This window comes from Diabrotica undecimpunctata, chromosome 8 (assembly GCF_040954645.1).
Source record: "Diabrotica undecimpunctata isolate CICGRU chromosome 8, icDiaUnde3, whole genome shotgun sequence".
Classification (NCBI taxonomy): Eukaryota; Metazoa; Arthropoda; class Insecta; order Coleoptera; family Chrysomelidae; genus Diabrotica; species Diabrotica undecimpunctata.
This window is the reverse complement of record NC_092810.1, coordinates 10,584,443-10,607,907: the sequence shown is the minus strand read 5'-3', so window position 1 is coordinate 10,607,907 and position 23,465 is coordinate 10,584,443. Positions and strand designations below refer to the sequence as shown.

At 34.0% G+C, this 23,465-nt stretch overlaps 1 protein-coding gene across 2 annotated transcripts in view; it reads right to left on the bottom strand.

The window, feature by feature from the left end:
* Chsy (Chondroitin sulfate synthase) overlaps positions 1–23,465 on the bottom strand; it is a 141,891-nt gene that overhangs the window by 101,399 nt on the left and 17,027 nt on the right. The window contains exons 2-3 of one of the 2 annotated variants that reach the window (XM_072539663.1): positions 17,560–18,168; positions 6,730–6,974 (exon numbers count right to left, since the gene is read on the bottom strand). In XM_072539663.1, the coding sequence (XP_072395764.1) occupies positions 6,730–6,974; positions 17,560–18,049 (735 nt within the window). In that variant the 5' untranslated portion in view covers positions 18,050–18,168. The remainder of the gene's footprint in view (positions 1–6,729; positions 6,975–17,559; positions 18,169–23,465) is intronic. The other variant, XM_072539664.1, reaches the window with a different exon arrangement.

The following is a 23,465-nucleotide window of genomic DNA, read 5'->3' as shown; positions in this document are numbered from 1 at the left end:
AGTAAGAGGATTTAATAAAGCTAAAAAAAAAAAAAGAAATAGTTGACAAATTTTGCCCTCTTAGGCCATCTAATCGCTGTGGATTTTGGTTAACCATTCGAGAGTCTGGCTCTGACTGACGCTGAATGAGTCATAAAACCAATTTTTCCCTTATGTTACTTAGTTTTAAATTATTTCATAACTTCAAATTTTTATATGTCTATTCATTTTTAGATATTACACAGTTCTTAAAAACAAGTTGTATTTTCAATAAACCTTTTATGTTCAGTATGTATAAAATTAGTTAATTTTTAAAGTAAAAAGCTTTAACTGCCTATACGAGTGGGGTAGGGCTTCTTAGAATCTGATATGTCAGCATCGAAATTTAAAATAAAAAGCCCTAAATCCATTTTTCTCCTAAAAAATTTAAATATTCTTATGTTACCGTTAAAACCATAATTTTAACATTGAAACAAAAGCATTTACACATTAAATTCATTTAAAAATATCAAAATTGTGATGCTGGAAAAAAATTGGTTTTTCTTGTCTCCTGTAAAATTTTGTTCTTTGGAGATAGGGATTTTTAGCTTATGAGGGCAGTATTATAGTAATATATATATATATATATATATATATATATATATATATATATATATATATATATATATATAGTAAACTCTTAAATATTGGGGAAATCTGCAAGAAAGACTCTAATGTGTATCAATTGTTTCGCCGAACGTTTTCGCCAAAGAGAATTAATTTGGCTTCTTCAGGGCTGAAAGAGAATAAATTATAATTAGCTACCATATATTATCTATTAAAACATTATTGATCTTACCGTAACTTAGAATTGTAGAGTTAGAATATTAAAAAACTTAGCTAGTAACATAGTGGTGTTTTTTGTTACTATGTGCAAAAAAAGTTTTTTTTTAAGGTTTGAAATGTATGTTAGCTTTGAACTTGACACGTAAAGGCTTACCCAAGGTTAATCGAAAAACCCAATGTAACTACATTTAAAAGGAGGTAATTCTTTGAATTGTCGGCAATAACTAAATTTTTTAATTTAACTAATCTGCAAAGATTAAATTTCTTTTCTATATATATATATATATATATATATATATATATATATATATATATATATTTATATATATATATATATATATATGTATATATATATATATTGCATTTGAGGTTTCCGCAGGAACTAGTAATAGATTCTTTTTAATGTCAACATGGTATGATAGATTAAAATAAAAAATATAAATACGAGTATAATGTTTTCGTATATCTAACCTTGTTTAGCGGTTAGAGTCTTAATATAAGCTTATCATATATCTAGGTACACATGATGTAAATTGATAATGTAATTTGTTAATTCGTTGCACAGGAAATCGATAAATACATTCCGTAGGATTATAATATTCTACGTGATAAAAACCTGTTTATTAAAGGTATCTTTTACATGTTTTTTACATAATGTAAAATTAAATATTTTTTATAATATACTATAATTTTATTTATATACACCGAGGGGCAAAATTTTGAAATAAATTTATCCAAATATTCATAAAGATTTTCGCGGTTAGTACAATTAAACGTAAAGCTTTTTCCTAAAGCTAAAACCTACAGATTTTTCAAACTCCATTTTGTGACCTGTATGAAGATGGTGTTGACCTAGAGCTAAAATTGAATAGGAATTGAGAACAGAAATATGTTCATAAATTCTTTTTTGGATTCCACGATTTGTTTGGCCTATATAAGATCGGGGGCAGTCTGCACAAAGAAATTCATAAACTCAGGGTTGTTCATTTGGACTCAGACCCTCATCATACGAAAATTTTTCTTTCTTACTCTATCAAAAGTGTCACTGAAAAAACCGACAAAATTCTTAAATCAAAAGGAATAAAGACAATATTTACCCCTCAACAAAAACTTTTGTCCGATCAATCAAAGATAACATTCCAAGTGAACAACACGGAGTTTATATGCAATTCCTTGTGCATCTTATATAGGTCAAACAAATCTTAGAATCCAAAATAGGATTTATGAACATTCCATTTCTCTTCGCAATACCGATTCAATTTCACCTTTAGGAGAGCTCTAGAGCTCTCTCTTCAGCTCTAAGAGTTATTATTAATTATATTCTTGTAATTATTAATTATTAATTATTTAATTATTAATTATTATTATTAATAATTTAATTAATTAATTATTTGTATATTCTTTATTATTAATTCTTGTAATAGTACTGATCCTAGATTTAAATTAAAAATTTTAAGTCGAGAAATCCAAGATTTAGTCTGACTTTTAGTCTCTAGAATGCATTTTTCTCTAGAAGCTGCACATAAATAGAAAGTTTAAACCTATTTGACAATTTACTATTGAAAAAGATGGAAGAAACTTTCTTTTTCATTGAGTTAACAAGCAATAAACAAATACCTTTTTGCCCTTGCAGAATCAAAAACACAAACCGGGCCAGTACGTGTTGACGACATTCTCCTGCGTCGAGCAGTTACTGAAATTTTACTGCCGACGATATAAAATTTATTAGAAGCAATCGAGAGGGTTTTGAACAACTACGACGAATTTGGAAAACATTCAATAGAAAAAAGATGAATTGTGACAAGTGACAACTTTTGAATTGGAGAAAAATATGCTCAACAAAGAAAAGCAGATTGTCTTTAAGCTGCGTATTTTGCTTAGCTTTAACCTGTATAAACAAATAATGGTAATAGATTACTATTCTCACTTTTATAATAATTTCAAGTCATCTTTTAAATAATCTTTCTATGTGCATTTTGTTAATATTTACAATGGTATGCGGTAACTAAATATCAGATAAAAAGTTGTTTCGTGTTTGTTCTAAATGTGCGTTATCAGAGGGGACACTTTATCTCCAAAATATAAAATTACTACAATTGACGTTAATATAAAGACCACCCGTAGATTGTATATCTATAACAAATTTGAAATATATTCTTATCGGTCCTTATCACGTTTCGTGGGAAAGTCGTAATAGTACGATAAGTACTAAAAAGGATATCATTAAATAGAAAACATAGTAGAACTAAGATAAGCCATTGGGAATTCAAATGAATTGATTTCGATGGTCTATAATAGATCAAGAGTTTGTAACTTGTAAGGACTTGAAGGTCAAATTTTGAACTTCGAGTTAGATTTTAGTAACCACTTTAATAATAGTCTTATTAAACAGTAATGCTAAGGAGGAATAATATCTATTCTTTAATTTAAACAAAGAACTAAACATTTTTTTACTTAAAATCTATTTTACAACTGAAAGAGAACAAACTAAAATTAATAATGTTTTAAAAACTTACAAAACTACAATTTATTGAGAATAGTGTGGTCAAATAGCTGCATTTACTAATAAAGGAATATCTATATTCAGCTTAATAGTTGCTTAAAAGTAAGTAAGTAAAAGTAAGCTTGTAGTCTCATAAAAAGTAGCAAAGAAGAATCTGTAAGTTTACTCTGTACTCATTTTTATTAAATTTCATGGAAGATAAAACACTGTTGCGTATGTACCGGTTGGTCCAATAAGCCGATCTCTCGGCTATATATCAGAAACTATTCATGGGATAACTTTAGGAAAAAAAATTGCCTAGTAAAAGTGGCCAAGAGAAATCGCTGGAAATAACTTTCAAGTTTCTGGGTTAACCGCTAGGGGGCGTAACCTGTGAAGAAAACTTTGAAAACCAGTTTTTTGGGATATATGCCCAATTATACTAAGTATTAAATAAGTACACTAGAAAGAGGCCTAAATTATGCACAAAGTTGTTCGAGTACTTTTTTTATTTTTTCAAATAAAGGGTGGGGGAGAGTGGGAACGTATTTGTGGATAAATACCTATAACTTTGGTTTGGATCAACCGATTTTAACGAAATTAGTGTCATTAGAAAGAGTGTGTATGAATTAATTTACATCTACTATAAAATAATTGTATTTAATTTTAATTGTCATAGGTAGAGGGTACTTTCGAATAGAAAAAATTAAAATTTGTTGACGTGACAACGTCTTAAATTAGGTTGTGGCTCGGAGTCACTCATGAAAAAGTGTAACGCCCGCTCACGTCTGTTACGATGAGTCACCGAACGAGAGAGAGGCCCGCCGGACCGGCGAATGCCTTGCGTCTCTCTCCCACTCAAACATGATCGGTCCGCTGCGCGCGCAGCACTAGAGAATTAGGCGCGTTGAATCGGTGCGTGCTTGTGTCTCTGTCTTTCTCGAGCGTTCTTGGCGTTGGAAAACCGAGAAAGCGTCATAATACAAGTTCACACGTGTGGTTAAAGTATCGTCAGCTGTGTCTGTAGTGAAAATGTGGAGTGCTTAGATTCGTCATTTACAACAATTACAACAATAAAGGTAAATAATTGTACACTAATATTTCATTATCGTAAACTATGATTGATTGATTAATTGTTAGATTGACACAAAAGTTGAGAAACTGAGTTTATAGGTTATGTCATACTATTGACAAATGTTGATAGTGTTAAGTAAATTATTAGTTTAAATCACTCTGCAATCAATCGTAATTCAGTCGATTGAGAAGAAACAGCGCGTTTCAACTGCAAACAACTATTGTGCAATTTAATAATATTCATATCAATAAATATTCTACCGAGAAAAAGACGTTGTCACGTAAAATCTTCGCCCGTAAAACCGACTTTACAGGCAACCGATTTTTTTTTCTTCAAAATATTTAATGGAAACACCTATTTATTGTAAATTACGTATTGTAAAAAAAGCCCATATTAGGGTGCTGTCTAATATGGGCTTTTTATAATTTCAGCATTTAATTTACTTTGTACCACCGACCTGATGATGCTTTGCAAATTTTAGAAAGCGAAATCGGTCGTCTTAGGTAGTAAAATTAAACTGATTGTGAGTAAGTCTAATTATTTCTTTTTTACCTTTTTTAAAATGGACTCACATAAGCAACACATTCATGATCTTTCACATATTTAATTTTAAGTTATAATAAAGGGTGAGTCAATACTATACTTACTTATGTTTATGCGTTTTTATTCATATCTCGAGTTCGACAAAACCTATCAACATGCGGTTTGCGCCATTTTGTTACGAATTTAATCCAGTTCCATTATAATTTATAATAAATAGGTGTTTCCATTAAACATTTTGAAGAAAAATAAATTTTAATTTTTTTTATTCGAAAGTACCCTCTACCTATGACAATTAAAACTAAATGCATATTTTATAGTAGATATAAATTAATTCATCCACACTCTTTCTAATGACACTAATTTCGTTAAAATCGGTTGATCCAAACCAAAGTTATAGGTATTTATTCACAAATACTTTCTCACTCTCCCCCACCCTTTATTTGAAAAAATAAAAAAAAGTACTGAACAACTTTGTGCAGAATTTAGGCCTCTTTCTAGTTTACTTATTTAACACTTAGTATAATTGGGAATATTTTCCAAAAAACTGGTTTTCAAAGTTTTCTTCACAGGTTACGCCCCCTAGCGGTTAACCCAGAAACTTGAAAGTTACTTCCAGCGATTTCTCGTAAAGTTATAACATGAATAGTTTCTGATATATAGCCGATCGGCTTATTGGACCACCCGGTACATGTCTAAACGATGAACTCATTTTTCAATTCCAAACAGTTGAAAAGTACCAAAATGTCTTGTCAAAGCCAAGAAGTTTCATTCGAAAGTAGTTTAAAGAAATAAAATGTAAAGTTCTTTATTGTAAAGTTCTTGTAATACTCTCCTTCTACTTCTTATTTCTTAATTCAGGCGAGGCTCGTTAATCTCTGGCACCATTTCGCATTTTCTGCACCACGACTCATTCACCATTTTGTATAGGTGTTTTTTTAAAGAAATCATCATGAAAAACGTTAGAATCAAATTATTAAGGGAACAAAATTACTTGTGTCATTAAAAATAAGGTTAGATGGACAACTCTTGTTGTTTTTGTGGATTCATGATGTGGTTATATACTTTCTATGGTTAATGGTTCTAACAGTTAAATGGGAAACATTGTGTAATAGCCTAAGATAACAGTTATTTTGCAGGATATTGTAAACCTCTTACAAAATCCTTATTACAGAAGTATTTCTCTCATGTAATGCAAGTACAATGTGGTATTTCGCCTCCTTAATTTTGTCATTACGAGAAATCATTAACTAAACTCATTATTAGGGGCATACGTTAGTCAGGAATATTATAGCTGTGGCGCCATCTGTTGAGATAAAATTATTTGTAACTGTTTAAAACAAATCATAAGAGACTCATAAAAATGTTTTAAAAATTTGGCAATTGTGTTATTTGATATACAGTATTAATGTACGAATAGTGTTAAAATTGCAACTAGATCTGTATTTGGTTATTATATCATAATCTTCTAAGTACCCAAAAAATTGTCTAACAACAATTCATATAAGTTAAATACCCACCATCACCAAATACAAATCTAAAGTATCCTGCGAATCTTCTTAAGCAAATGAAAAGTAGAGAATAGCAAATTAATAATAGAACTAATTGAAATGAAGAAACAAAGTTTCATTCTAAAAATCCAAATAATCAACTTCTCCCGCGAGGGAACAGAAATATACAGGATGATAGTTTGAAAACTTACCACCTTTAATGTTTTTATTCTCGTACAAAACATGAAAAATCATAAATAAGGTTTAATTTTGCTTTGAAAGACAATTAAATCAGTTAGATTCGCATAAATACTTTCTGAATGTTATTTTCTGCTTACGCTAGAGTAGTCACTCGCCTCATAGGACCACGTACAAGATATCCCAGCGAATTTCCTGACGCAGCGTCCCAGTTCTACGTCCTCGTGCGTCGTGTAGAGGTGTTGTAGGCACTCTTCGACTGAAGGTGCCATCCTCTTGAGTGTTTCCCTAGAAAAGATGACGCCTGGACCACCCATGCAGAAGTTTTCGTCGTTGTCGAGAGATAGAAGGCCGAAATCTTCGGTGTTGCCCCGGCCTGTTTGACCTGAAACCGTATTAGACTATTTATTACAATAGTATTATTTGACTTATTAGTTTAAAGTATATACAATGATTTAAATGACGTATGCAGATCAAATTTTAAATTAAGTAGGTTCTAGCTAGGATCAAATACGAAAACCTGTCCAATCTACAATAGACTTACATTTTGTTTACCAGAAGGTAGAAATACTACTTACTAACGATACGTTCACCTCATTGACTCTAAAAGCAAGCACCAACAGTGAAGGGTACCTCCTAGGAACCAGGAACCTCAGACAGTCTGCAGCCCACGACGGTTGCTGAGACTGAGACACCCTTAGTCCCACAGCAGGGAGAAGACCCTCAGATGATGGTCGACGAACTCGGCAGAGGAGGCTCCGAAACCTCCTGGACACCTAAAAGACCAGGAACGATGCCTAAGCCATGGGCAAGGACGTCGTAAAAATAAGGTTACTATTATTCAATGCAACCTCCAAGACACAAAGGTGGCAGATGTCGCCGCCTGGATGTAACGGAGGATGCAATAGCACTAATCCAAGAACCTTGGATAACTAAGACCAAAATAACTGGTTTTAGCAGTCTAAACGGTCAAATTTTCAGCTTATCAAGCAATCAACAACCGAGAACAGCAATATATGTTCCCAGGAAAATCAAATCCTCCCCCATGGCGCAGTTTTGTACCTCAGACGTAACTGCGGTTAAAGTGAAATGTCCATGAGAAAAGGGCAAAAATAAAGAGCTGATACTAGCATCGGACTACCTACCTTCAGATGCAGCCACCCTACCACCAATGGAAGATCTGGTAGATCATTGTCTTAGTCAGAAGGTAGAACTTATTACCGGCTACGATTCGAACTCTCACCATTTAGGCTGGGACAGCAGAGATAATAACGCTCGAGGTAAGTCTCTTTATGACTATATTATTAGAAAAGATTTGTATATCTTAAATAAAGGCACCGAACCTACCTTTATTAATGTTCTAGCCATGGTTAAGTTCTGGTCCATAAGCCACTTCACCCAAATCAGCATGCATATACTTCGGGAAGTTCTACCGATTCTACACTGAATCATGTAGTGGGAAGAATTGAAAGAATGCTGGACAATAAAGAATCCACCCTAGGTATATTCATAGCCATTGAGGGAGCATTTGATAAAACCACATTCCCAACCATCACCCAACAGCTCAACGTCAGGAATGTTCCCCTGGCCGTAAGCGAATGAATATTCAGTATGCTCTCTAATAGAGCATAAATGTAGAAGACGTTTCTGTTAGAGGCATGGTTACGAGGGGGTGTCCACAGAGAGGGGTGCTATCAACACTCCTCTGGAACATAGTTCTAGATACCCTGGTTGACCAACTCAGCAGCAACGGGTTCTACACAATAACCTATGCAGACGATACTGCTGTCCTGTAAAGCGGTAAGTTTGAAAACACACTATGTGAGAGATTACAAGCTGCTCTCCGACTAATAGAAACATGGTGAAAGGAGCACTCACTATCTATAAATCCTAAGAAAATAGAGATGGTACTCTTTACCAGGAAAAGAAGAATCACAGGCTTAATACCCCCAAGGATTCTAAACTACAGTCTAAATTTTTCCAACGAGGTGAAGTACCTTGGTATTACCCTTGACAGGAAGTTAACATGAAACTCACACTTAGACGGTAGAGCTAAAACAGCATATATTGTCTATGAGCAGCAGAGAAACCATATTCAGCGGATGGCTTGCATAAATATAACAGGTGCCATGAAAACAACACCAACTGCTGTAATGGAGTTGATCATAGATATCACGCCTCTAGATATATATGTCAAAGAGGTGGCGCTGGTGACAATGATGCGACTGCGCTCAGCTGATGTAGGAATGGGACAATTGAGAACTCGTTTTTGGCGGGGAGAGCTGGATGCGCTACCACTGCTACAGGCAGACTGCGACTCAATTGAACCAAAGACAAACGTGGCAAATGCCTATTGCATATACACTGATGGCCCCAAAATGGAAGAAGGCTGAGGATGCGGGATATACTCCAGCTCACTGAATCTAAGAATAAAGTGGGGTATGGGCAAAAATGCCAGCGTAACTCGGACAGAACTGGCTGGTATCTCCATGGCCGCAAAAGAGATAACCCAAAAAGGTATAGCAGGGAAAACTATAATAATCTGCACAGATAACAAACAAGCGCTACTAACCTTGAATAGACCACATGTCACATCAGGGTTAGTAAAGGAGTGTCACAAGTCGCTAACTCAAGGTTCTGATGGTAATACCATCATTCTGAAGTAGGTTAAAGACACGATAGGAATAAAGGCAACAGGCCTAAGACTCTTAGGACCTGGGGATCTTTTTGATTGGTCAACTACAACAATCGCGGAAATTGTCAAAAGTCACTCCCATACGCAAACCGTAAAAAGATGGGAAGAAGGGCAAGGATGTAGACTTGCCAGAGTAACACTAAGTAATCTTGTAACGAAATTATTTTGCTTACCATAGGGTAAGAATATGGGGTAGAAAAATTGGGGGCAGAAACTATGGGGGCGAAGATAAGGCAAGCAAAATAAACGCTACTATGCGAACGGCACTCAGGGGGTTGTTGGAGAGCTGGGGTCGTGGATAAGTTGAAGATATGGGGGTTGGGATTGGCGTATCTACACAATAAATGAAATAAAGGGGTCCTTACACAAATCTCATGGACACTTGGCAAATAGGGACAACAAGAAAAAGAACTTCTAGCTATTTGAAAGGAAAGGACGCCGCTTCGAAGAATCCTAAACTTGCCGGATTTAGGAAAAATATTCCTAAAATAAAAACACATAAAAGGGTTAGGAGATTATTCTAAAATAAAGCAAACAAAGTAGTTCAGAGAAATGGAATAAACATTTATTTCTGTCTCAAACGAACAGTTATCAAACATATAAGTGGCATAAAAAATATACTATATAAATAGTTGCCAAATACAGAATAAAAAAACTTACATGTGTCCGTTTACAAACTCCGTTTACAAAGGGGTTGGAGATACTACAAAAACTTACAAATATTACCGCACAGAGATTAACCTTTTTTTAAAACAAACAAAACAAATAAATATCGAAACAAATGAAGCTAGCTGTCATATGTTAGCATTTAATTAAAAAGAAAACAATTAAAATGACAACTAAGTTAAACCATAAAATTTACAATTTATTAATTATTACAAAATCCTTTTAAATTTTAACGAAAGCAATTATTAATAATTATCAAAAATAATGTCTGTCTTTACTTTAAAATTAATATGTTAAATGTTACTTGATTTCACTGTTTAGCACTTAACTTTCAAAAAAACTTGTTAACATCTATGGGACTCTATCTGGACATATTCTCCAACAGGGACAAAGCAAACCATTTCTATACTCAGGGACGAACAATCAAGAGATGTAGAATTATTTTCTGTGGAGGAAGCAAGCTGACAACGGGGACATCCTATATAATAATTTTCCAAATTTCTTCAGTGCCGGTTCACAAATCTTATGGTGATTACTATGTTCTAAACTGCCATATTGCAGAGAGTATTATCACCTTAACCGGTCTTAAGACAACACAAAAAAAAAATCTTTCTACTCTGGCATCTCTTGCTTCACTCCATTGTAGCACGTCTGCTCTGCTTGGGGCTTAAAGTCGACTCCTTAATGCCTTACATTTTACAAATTTCAACGCAAAATAAATTTCCCTTTACGTCTCACAGCTAGTTTTTGCCTACAAACTTAAAACAAACAATCTACCCTTTTTTGACCTCGTTCTTAGCAACGAACCAACAAAAAAAACTTCTTGATTATTTACTTTTAAATTGGTTAACTGGAAATTTTTTACCTCACAATACATACAGAGAATAGGGGAATATTAATGTAAACAAAGACAAAAAAATATTCTCAGTTAATACGTCTTAGAAAAACCGTATACCTGACTTGCAATATTATATTAGGGGACTCGAAACAACTTTTAAATATTCCAGTTTATTGCGTTTTAGCGACGAAAGACAAAAACAGCTGAATACCAAAACTTGATATTTAGAATCTCAACTTAAAATGCCATAATATATTGATCGTTTTAAAATTCATTTGCAAACAGAAAAACGAAAATATTCCACCAAATTTAAAACGCTACAATCTTGAAGAGTTAGCATCAAAGAAGTACTTGGAAATGACCAGGAAAAATCTACGCTTGACAGTTGGTTTTTTAACTGGTCATTGTCAACTAAGCAAACACCTTCACACACTGGGGCAGGCACACCTCTATGTAGGAAGTGTGAACGAGAAGACAAAACTGTAGAGTATGTCCAATGCGAATGCCCGGAGTTATCGTTAATACGAGATTGTAGGAGGTAGATTGCCAACTATTCCTCCATCTTTTAGGTGGTCTTCCGGGAGGTCTTGGCGGGTTGTTTTCTAGGGCAATTTTTGGGAGTCTATTCTCATCCATTCGTCTTACATGATTGTACCACATCCTCTTACGCTGCCTTCCCCATTTTACAATATCTTGAATTTTGCACTTCTCTCTGACGTTTGTATTTCCCACCCTGCCCCTTCTTGTTTTGCCCACTATTGTTCTTAGGGTTTTCATTTCGGCAACCCTTAGCATCTGTTTCCGTTTTGTTGGTATCTTCGCGCACTTCTATGCCATATGTCATGATCGGTCGTATGCAAATCTTGAATAATTCTAATTTTACTATCTGTGCGCATATACGGATTTGACCAGACTATCTCCCGCAGACATCCCGACAATGCGGCTGTTTTTTTGATCTGACTCCTTAGGTCCTTTACTAGGACGTGTGTTTGATATATCTATGCATAGATATCTGAATTGCGTCACCTGTTCTATGGGGTTGTTCTCAACCACTAACTTACATCTGAGCGGATCTTTTGCTACTGTCATATATTTAGTTTTGTTGGTAGAAATGGTCATATTTAGTTGGCGGCTTATTTAAAAGAACTGAAAGAGCTGTATTTGAAGATCATCTTCTGATTCGGCAATAATTGCTGCATCATCTGTGTAACACACCATACCAATTCTTTTGTTGCCCATTCTGTACCCGAGATTGAGAGATGTTACTTTGTTTATAATTTTGCCCATGAGTAGGTTAAACAAGAAGGGGCTTAAACTGTCGCCTTGTCTAATTCCTCCCGGTGTTAACAAAAACACATTGATATACTTATATCCCCAGTAAAATTCCATTTGATCTGCTTTCAGAAAACATAAATATAAATCCTTTTAAATGCATTTCTATTTTACGAGTAACATTATTCATTTTAATGGACTTTTTATCATATGTCAGAAAATCTAATACGGGTCTAGACCGTTTTTTACCTGCTTAATCGGAGTGAATGTTTGCTTAAGAATTTCTTTTTACTTTCAAGAATCGGTGGACAAAAGATTTATGTATGCATAAAACATAAGGGTTAAGAGGAGCTGAGTTTTATAGAGAATGAGTGAAAATCATACAGATACATCGTCATCTATTACTAACATGTTGAAAATTTAGGAAAAATCGGTTAAATTTATTATTTTCTGACGATTGGATTGTTCTATGAAATTGTTATTTGTAAGTTAACATATAGGTATAATAGCGATGAATAATTTAGTAGATTAATCTGCTAAATAGGGTTTATTATAAAAATATCACATTATTATAACACGTTGATGCGAATAAAGAACTATCAATCAAACAAACGTATATGCCGGTGGGAAAAAGGTGACTTTTTACAATACTTCTACTAAAAAAAAATTAATTGTAATATACGATATGAGCAAAATAATTATTGTTGCACATTTGTGCAACAGATACTACAACCAAGTTTCTGATAGTTTCATTTGTCTCTTTCTAGTCTTGATTTTTCCGCTGGTTTCGTCGTTTCCAGCAAGTTTCCAGACCATCCCTGTGCCTCTTAATTTTTCCATCCATCCTTTCAATATCCTTCTTCTTCTAAGAAGAAGAAGACCGGTCTTACCGGTCAAAGTTGAGCGGCAGTTCATTACTTATTCGATTGTTAGGTGTGTTTAAAAGCCGGTCTTTATCATTGTCTACTAAAGTTATAATGGTTGCAAAAATATGTTCATACACTACATTCACATATTTACAAAACTTTATCATTTCTAAATAGAGTACAAAAAGAACAAAGGCCAAAATATTTTAGAAAATTATTTTCAAAATTAAGGTGTATCTAAAAGCTGGTTTTATACCATTATCAATTGAATTTAGAAATATTTACATAAATTACGGATACATAGAAAGTTTACCATTTATAAATACAACTCAAAAAGTACTTACATTTAAAAAAAATTACATTCACAAGTCAATTTCACTATCACTGTCGTTATCTAGATCTATAATAATTAGTTCTTTCAGAAACCTATCTGTATTTTTCCATCTGTCATTGGTTATTTTCTCCATTTCTAATTTATCTAGACGAACCATAGATGAATTTAGGGTAAGCGAAACATTACTTCTCCTTGCCGCTGATTTTAGCTCACGCCATATGTGTTCAATAGGATTGAACATGCAATAGTAAGGAGAAAGTCTTAATACTGATTGACCCATTTCTTCAGCCAAACTATCGCACTAATATTGTTTTCTGATGGAAAATGATTTTAAAGTTTCAAGTAATTGTTTTTTAGAATAACGATCTTCATAATATTGATACGAGCATGCTTTCGGCATGGCCTATGAAACGGTTGCATCTCGAAATGGCTTCGAGAACCTTCGCGATGTATCGAGCGCTGTAGAAATCTATTTGTCAAACAACGAATTAGAGGTGGGACTACCAAAGAAGATTCAAGAATAATACTTTTTGGTATATATATGTAACGATGTTATGAGTGAGTTTAGTTGATAAGATAGTACCGAACTGTAAAGTTATAAATAAATATATTTATATAAATTCGAACCGCTCGTTTTATTTAATCTCGCTACAATATATATCATTTTCCAGCATATATTCCTGGATTCTAAGTTTGGTGTCATTAGAACATGGAACTTTATTCAGCCTACGACTGTGGTAGCTCATCACAATTACACTGTTTGGTGGTATATTTGGCAATAACTTATACGGTATAAAACCATTTTTTGTTCCTGCATGGATTGTTGTAAGTAATACGTTTTCCTTTATTTGATGGAGCTTTTGTTGTACAGCGACCAGAAGAATCTGCCCAACCATATTTTGGAACGCCATGTTCCACTTTCTCTGTATTTATGAATTTAAATTAAAAATTTCGTTCTCCATATTTGTAGATAAGCAGATTGCATAATCACTTGGCGTTTATCGATCGTTTTTATTTTAAAGCCGTTTTTTAGAAGACATTGTCTTACTGTCTCACTTCCTGTGTCATCTTTCTGCAACTTTTGTATGATGGTTTTTAACGTGGGGACCATCTGTTCTTCATATAAATTGTTCTTCTAATGATGTCCACATCACTCCGGTCTAGTTTCCTAAACATACCAGCTTTCTTTTTCTTCTACTTACTATCGGTTGTTTTGTTATGGACCACACTGTGTTCATTTGTCTTTGTGTTAAGGCTGCCGCTGCCGCACTATTATAACTTTAGTAGACAATGATAAAGACCGGCTTTTAAACACACCTAACAATCAAATAAGTAATGCAAATCGAAAATAAAAGTACGATCCTGTCCAGAGGCTGCCTTGCGGAAGACACTGATCGCTAATAAATATTAATGACACTCTTAGATCTCTGGTAGAACTTTATAAACAATAGGATGATAATCTTTGAATTATTACCTTTTTATTTCGGAGTTTTTTCTTTAAAAAATTTGCATATCTTCAAGATATTTATAATATATACAGGGTGAGTCATGAGGAACTTTACATACTTCTACCATATGTAGAGTCCCTCAGGGAGCCTATCATGTGGCCACTAAAAAATGTCAACCCCTCTTCTTTATTAACTAACAGGCTGATTTGTGTAATTGACCATTTATTTCATTTTACTGTAGTGTTTATACAGCTCATTTGATTTTTTTAATTTTTGCATGATACAGTACACTACTATCAAGCATTAGACTGGTATTAGCTAAACTAAAAAATTCCAGGACTGGCTTTGGAAAAATTAATTTAGGGATTCGTATTAAATATTACACCCTGTATATATATTTTTTTTAAAATGCAATAAGTGATTTTCAAACTACATAAATAGCCAATGAAAACGACATATGCGACAATGTTGTCGCACTTTTATTAAATTTTTAGTGAACGATCAAATCTTACCAAAAATAGAACAACCATAATGAAGTATCAAATTATAAGGTATTAATTTAAACAAATGTTATAAATTTCAAACATTTTAATTAAAATGATAAACTGAGTCACTGCACAACAAAAAACAGTAACTACTAACAATAACGAAGAACAATTTAAAAAAAAACTAAAAATATGTACATAGTTAGATAGATAGATAAACTCATAAATTAGAACTGGAAAAGATACAATAATGGTAACAAAATAAAAATAATTCAAAATAGATTTTCGAAATGGAACCCTGCACACATTTTTGTTGCCGAATTGTTAATTGACGTATTGAATTACGGATACTCTGGGGATCTTTTCTAATAGTATTACAACAATGTATAATTCTGTCAATTAATTGTTGTCGGTTATTAATATTCACTGCGTAAACTAGTTGCTTCAATCGTCCCCAAATATGGTAATCAACGGGATTGAAATCAGAGGATCTTGAAGGCCACGAAATAGGACCTGCACGTCCCATCCACCTGTTGCCATAAACATTATTGAGATGTTGTCTCACTACCAGTAAAAAGTGTGGGGGTGCCCCATCATGCTGAAAATACATCCCTCGGATAGCAACGTTCGCGTTGGCAAGCAAATTCGGCAAAATATTTTGTAGAAAGTTTAAATAGACCTGCCCTGTTAAAGGACCATCAAAAAAGTGAGGACCTACTAATTGGTTATTTATGACACCAATCCACACGTTAACCGAAAACCTTAACTGAGAACGACGTTCTCGAATAGCATGGGGATTTTCTTCTGCCCACACATGTGAATTTCGTGAATTATTTACCCCGTCTCTGGTAAATTGGGCTTCATCTGTAAATAGTGTCCTGAATAGCGTTGGCCGATTATTGTTAATCCATCTACAAAATTCCAACCTATCGATCTCATCTCCAGCATGTAGTCGCTGAACCATTTGAATGTGATATGGGTATAGATTATTTTTTTGTAAGACTCTACTTACTTTTGATTGAGTAACATTGAGTTCTCGACTTACTTGTCTAGTGCTTATTGTAGGGTTCATAGTAACGGCGTCCATAATGTCATCTTCCTGCGTTTCATCTACATGTCGCTCTGTTGTTCCACTAGGAAAAGTGCCATTTTCTCGCAAATAATTAAAAACTGACCCAAATGTTGGATGACTGGGAGTTCGAAGATTAGGAAATCTCCTGCGATATTCTCTACTAGCAGCCCTACCATTCCCTTTACAGAATCCATAAACAAATATTATGTCTGCATATTCTGTGGTCGAAAACTGATGTGGCATTTTGAACGAAAGTAACAAAAGCTCTACCAAAACTAACACAATGTACTTAACGTAGATATGACAGAAGAAATATGTATTCTTGTACACATAAATAACAATTGATAACAACAATAATGACAATGGGTATAAAATATCAAGAAACGTCAAACGGTCGACGCCAACCTTCATTTTAAACTTTTTTAGATTTATTTTTATTTAGTACAGTTGATGCAATGTATTATTATTTGACATAAAATTTTAATCATACAAGAGGTTTGACTTTTTAATCAATTTAATTTATTATTTATCGAAAATAATGCCCCAATACGATCTATGAGTAAAAATTTAAAATTGAAAAACAATTGATTCTATCATAGAGATAATACAAAGTGACAGTAGAGATGTTAATTTTCTACGTATTAGATTATGTTGTAGGAACTCATTTTAATTAAAATGTTTAAAATTTATAACATTTGTTTAAATTAATACCTTATAATTTGATACTTCATTATGGTTGTTCTATTTTTGGTAAGATTTGATCGTTCACTAAAAATTTAATAAAAGTGCGACAACATTGTCGCATATGTCGTTTTCATTGGCTATTTATGTAGTTTGAAAATCACTTATTGCATTTTAAAAAAAAATTATACAGGGTGTAATATTTAATACGAAACCCTAAATTAATTTTTCCAAAGCCAGTCCTGGAATTTTTTAGTTTAGCTAATACCAGTCGAATGCTTGATAGTAGTGTACTGTATCATGCAAAAATTAAAAAAATCAAATAAGCCGTATAAACACTACAGTAAAATGAAATAAATGGTTAATTACACAAATCACCCTGTTAATTAATAAAGAAGAGGAGTTGACATTTTTTAGTGGCCACATGATATGCTCCCTGAGGGACTCTACATATGGTAGAAGTATGTAAAGTTCCTCATTTTCCTCAAATTACGTTAAATAAAATTGAATTTCAAATATCAAAATCGGTATACGTAAAAAATGTATTTTTTCGGCTTCCAATAAAGCAATTTTCTTAATTTTTAATCCGACGTAAATCAAACAGTGCTCTTACCTATGAACCAGGCTTTCTTGCTGTCGACAGATTTTAGCAACTCCTCTAACCGATCAGTCCTTATATACACATCATCGTCCGCTCGCAAAAACCACTCATACTGATCGATAAAATTATCATACATATATTTAAGCATCCTAAACGACTTTTTTTGTGGCGGGTAACTATCGTCCACTCCTCGTAAGGCAACTAGCGGCACATGTTCACTGTACGAATTTTCCGAACTAAAAAACATCACTTTCCCCGGCACTTCCTTCCCCCACGTTTCGTACACAGCCTTTGCTCGCGTATCCAGGAATTTTTGGGCAGTCATAATGCCCACGAAGAGCAAACTTTTGTTCAACGCACGACGATCTTCTTCGCTGATCAAATGGTGAGGAGTAATACGTCTTTTATGGGAGCCTGGACACCCCTCGAGGTACAGCTGAGATGCAAACAATCCTATTATGATGCCCAGTATGACTTTTAGCAAGCGCCTTCTGCGTGCCATCGTCTGGAGTCAAAAGATGCAAGTTCATTTTTGTGTCAACTTTCGCACATCTTTTCTTCGTTGACGTTCTAGGAATTAGGTTCGGTTATCTTCTTTAACCCAGAGGTCAAGGAGTTTGTCTGTAACAATAATATAATTTGATAGACACATAAGAAGACAATTTATAAGAAAAAGTGTTATTAAAATTTAAAAAATTATATTTATATTACAAACAAAATAAATGACGAGTAAAATTTATCTCTAGTTAACGAATTTTAAGAGTAAACAACTAAGTTTTATGACAAATTACACACATTAGTAATTGCTCAACAATGTATTTATTTATTAAAAGTAATCTAAACAAATGTATTTGTTGTGACTACAAAAGAATTATATTAACCCACTGGGCAGTACCTAGTTATAAGAGTGTATGCACTGGAGCACGTACACAAATTGTGCAAGAAACTATTAGAAGCCATCAAATGTACTGTAATATGAATATACTGAATCTTTTGAACAGATTCTAGAAGAAGAAGAAAATTTTATGTATGCATAACAGGTTTTTTGGCACAGGGTTTTTGGTGTAATTTTTTAAAGAAATTAAAGATACGTTCTATCTCTTAAGTGTAAGAGGTCAGTTCAGAAAAATCATTCTAATTAATATCCATGCGCCAACTAAGTAAAGCACATTATGAACCTAGCGCTAACGGACATAGACGAGGGAATACTTATAAACGGAGAACGATTGAACAACATAAGATACGCTGATGATACTGTCATTTTTGCAGACAGTCTTAAAGGTCTGCAGACACTTGTCTCCAGGGTGGCAGAAGTAAGTAGCAGGTTTGGGCTTGATTTTAACATCAAAAACACCAAATACATGGTTTTTGGTGTTCTTTACGTATTCTCCGTTCTTTTATATGGCGTGGAGTCATGGACCTTAACTGAAGCATCACTGAAGAGACTCGAAGCATTTGAGATGTGGTGCTATAGACGCACGTTGAGGATTTCTTGGATAGACAGAGTTACCAACGAAGAAGTACTACATAGAATGGGTAAAGAGCGCGAACTAGTCATAACCATATAACGTCGCAAAACTAGAATACCTGGGCCATATACGTTCTTTAACTTACTCCTCCCATCGTCTTAATTTCTCTGGTATCTTCTAAATCTATTAGTAGTACTCCTTTTTTGTCTTTTATGTGTCCTTGCTGTCTATTTCGACCCATTCCAGTTACTTCTTTAATTTTTTTATGCATATTTCTCATATCATATTTTGTTTCTAGTTTTTCTATCTCTTTACATTGTTTCGTAAAATATATTTCCTTAGCTGTTTTGATTTTTTCCTTAATTATTCGTTGTATTTCTTTATACTTCTGTAGATCTTTTCCTTTATATTTCCTTCTTTCTTCCATCTGTAATAGTATTTCTTCTGTCATCCACTGTTTTTTAGCCTCTGACCTATGTTGTATCAAACTTTCTTGAGCTGGTTTCAGTAATGTGTTTTTTATATTATACCACTTTTTATTTACGTCCATAATTTGTTTGTTGTCAGTTAGTGTTTTTTTGCATATTAACATTCACATTATTTTTTAATTCGTTTGTTATTTCTTCGTTTTTTAGCATTCTTACATTAATTTTTGGTTGTTGTTTTCTGAGTTCAATTCTTTTTAATTTTATTTTCACGTCAGCAACTAACGGATTGTGGTCTGAGTTAACATCTGCTCCAGGATAAGTTTTAACTGAGGTTATAGAGTTTTTATATCTGCTATTTACGAGTATAAAGTCTATCTGGTTTCTGACAATGTGGTTTTCTGTTGTGAAGGAGACGTCCATGTATATAGTCTTCTCTTAAGAAGCTGAAACCAAATATTGGCAATTACCATATTCTTTTCTTGGCAGAATTCCATGAGCCTTTCCTTTCTCGTTTCTAGTTCCGAATCCGAACTGTCCAACTCTATTTTCAACTGTACCTACACCAATTTTTGCATTAAAGTCTCCTAAAATGTAAGTAATACCTTTAGATTTTATTAACTTGATTGTGTTGTGCAATTCTGAATAAAAGCAGTAAAAAATACAGCAGTATTTTGATTCGCCGATTGTGTATGTGTATTTTGAGTTTGTGCGTGTATGTGTGTATCATGTTCAATAAACAAATCAACGTTTAATAGTTGCAGCCTTGTGCCATATCCTGAGTTAATACGCTGAGTAGTTGAGTACCGGAGAGGCAGATTCACAGTCTCATACTAGCACGGAAAAGACGTTGAATTGCTCTCGTAAACAAAATTTTTCTAAAATTTAAACATTGAATTAAGATTTTATTATTTTTTTTTTATTATTTATGCTATCACAATTTTAGTCCACTGATAAATACATCTGTAGAATTCGTTTCTTAACGAATAATGGCGAACCACCTTGTCAATACGTTTTTTGAGATGATGGTGATCGGGCGTGAAAACCCACACTTCCTAAATATTTCAAATCCTGGTATTTAACGATAAACAGTTCGTGAAATTTATAGAAAACGTGAAAATAAATTATTAGAACTGATAAGTAATTCAACCACGCTTTATTTATTAAGCAAATATTTAAAGAGGTATGATTTATAACGACAACTAATTATACAATACTAAGGAAGTATATAAATGCACAGATTATAAATTTTAGAAATGATAGTAAATATTTTTATATTTTTTTATTTCTTTATAAGTTTCATTTCATTTTTATTTATGTCATGAGTGACTATGATTTTTTTCCACGTTGGCAAAATAAGAAGCACAGAAAACTCTTAATATTTACAATATTGCATTTATAGGAAATGAAACAGATATGGAGAATTTTTTTATGGAAAGGGCCAGATAAAATAAAATAAATATCTAGACGGACCGAAAAAAAATTTTTTTCTAAGTGATAAATTAAGAGGATGGGATATTTCCTGCCCTACTACAAAAAATGGACATCTTATTGCCCATTCTAAAAAAGATCTTTAGGGCTAGCATAGCACTAGGTTTCAAGAAGAATTGCTTAAACGTTTCGAGAGAAAAATTCCAAGGAAAATATATGGAGGAGTCCAAGAACAGGGTTTATGGCGTAGGCGCTACAACTTTGAGTTATATAGAAGTTTTGGGGAACCTGACGTTGTAAAATGTAATAAATTAGCACGCCTTCGATGGATAGGACGTGTAATTAGGCGAGATGAAGATGCAACGGTCAGAAAAATTTTCAACCGAAGAGGACCAGTGGGAAGACGAGCCAGAGGAAGACCAAAACTTAGGTATCAAGATAACATAGAGGATGATCTAAAATCCATCGGAGTTAAAGCATGGAGAAGAGTTGCCAGAGACAGGGGCGAATGGAAGATTGTTCTGAAGAAGGCTTTGGCTCATAACGAGCTGTAATGCCACTGATGATGATGATAGCTATAGGTTATATACCAAAGACTTGGACAACTGTAAGGGTGGTGAACATACACAAAATAGGACGACAAGACAACGCCCTACCTAAATCCTACAGACATATTAAGGAGGCGCCATTGAGGGATTATTCTCTCAATGGCAACCAGCATACATATCAAGAAGAAAAATCAACTGAACCAATACTGGACGAAGTAGTTCAGAAAATCAGTCACTCATTAATAATAGATATATTGCAATAACTGCATTTTTAGATGTAGAAGGCGCATTTAAGAATGCATAACCAAATTCTCTTTATGATGCAGCAGCATCAAATGCGATATCCGCTACGGTATGCAACTGGATCAAAGCAAAGGTGGAAAATAGGCCGGTTCTAATAGACCTGCAAGAAAAGGAGATTTTAGCCAAAACAGCTAGGGGTTGCCCACAAGGGGGAGTGCTTTCTCCCATGCTGTGGTCACTCCTGGTGGATTATTTGATCTTGCTTCTTGACGCACAGGGGGTAGAAGTGCAAGCCTATGCGGATGATCTAGTAATTATAGTAATGTTCTATCCAGCACACTCCAAAGAACATTAAATATCCTTACTAGGAGATGCGAAAGGAAAAAATTCTCTGGGTCATAGAGCCACAGCATGGATGGATGGAGTGAGGCCTGGGCTATAGAGCCACAGGATGGATCGTATCAGTCTTTTAACCAGTATTCCATCTCTATCGACCGTCTGTCGATCAGTTTTTATAATGCCTTCGATACGAAAGGCATTACACTTATACCAACACCTGTCCGGTTTGGCTAGGCATCATACTTTTGTTATGTACCCCAATGCTATGCTCACCTGAAGTAAGATACTCATTTGTTTGTATAAAAGTTCGGTTCCTTTTTGTAACAGTACAGGACAAATCCCGTCCCCGGTGATTTATATGATTTGATTGAGTTCAACCGCCCTTTTTATTTTATCGCGTGTTACCCTCTCTTTTACTGCTCTCCAGCTTGCTCTAGTTTCATATCTTATGGTGTCTGATCTGTCCATCCTCCGTTTTGCCTCAGACCCTGGGAAGTGAACTCTTAAGAGTTCCATCAGAGTCTCTTGGTTGGTCTGTGTATATTCTACAGATTACAACTGGAGTATTGATAAGCTAGCAGCTTTTGCAGTCTTTTCTATCTTCTCGCAGTTCTTTCTCCATTCGTCTCCCTTACCCTTTCACAGTGCTTTACTGTATTCAATCAGAGCTTTGCGATGATTGCTCCACCTATTTTTTTTGCAGAGAATTATTTTCTTATAACTCTACTCTTTTAAGCAAAGCCATTATTCCACCAGGGTACGTTCCTAGCTCATATCTAGCACCTTTGTATTGCTTATTTTCTCTCTTGCTTAAGTCTGTATGTCAGGTCTGCCTGATAAGCTTTCTAGTCAGTTTTCCGTTAATTCGGATGAGTTTCTATATAGTCCTTTATTTCAAAAGGTTGCTAACAAGTATTGTATAAGGTTTTCTTATTTGATATGTTAGTGTTTGTTACCTTACTCTCTCCAAGTGATTCTGGTGCTGCCTGCGTTAATTGTGTTATTTTTGGGTTTTTCCCAGCTTTCCTCGATGTTATCGTTTTCTAATATTTCATTACCAGCAATCTTCTCTGACATTCTTTTTCTGTATAAGGAGTCCTTGGATTCCGTATTTAGTTCTTCGACTCTGATTTCTGTTTGTATTGGCGCCGCTCTCTTAGGTGTGAAGTATTTTGCGATGATTATGGATGAACTAAAAAAGGATACCAAATGGGAGAAACACAACTTAAAATAATTCACTATGCAGACGACGCAAAGTGAAGATGATTTACAACGTATGCTTCACCAATTTAATATAACCGCCAGAAAATTTAACATGTTAATTTCCCCAAAAAAAAGACAAAATGCATGGTTATAACAGCAAAAATTTACTAAGATGTAAATTGGAGCCGGAAGGTCAGATAATAGAACAAGTGATGGAGTTTAAAAATCTAGGCATCACATTATCTAGCTACGGAAAGCTC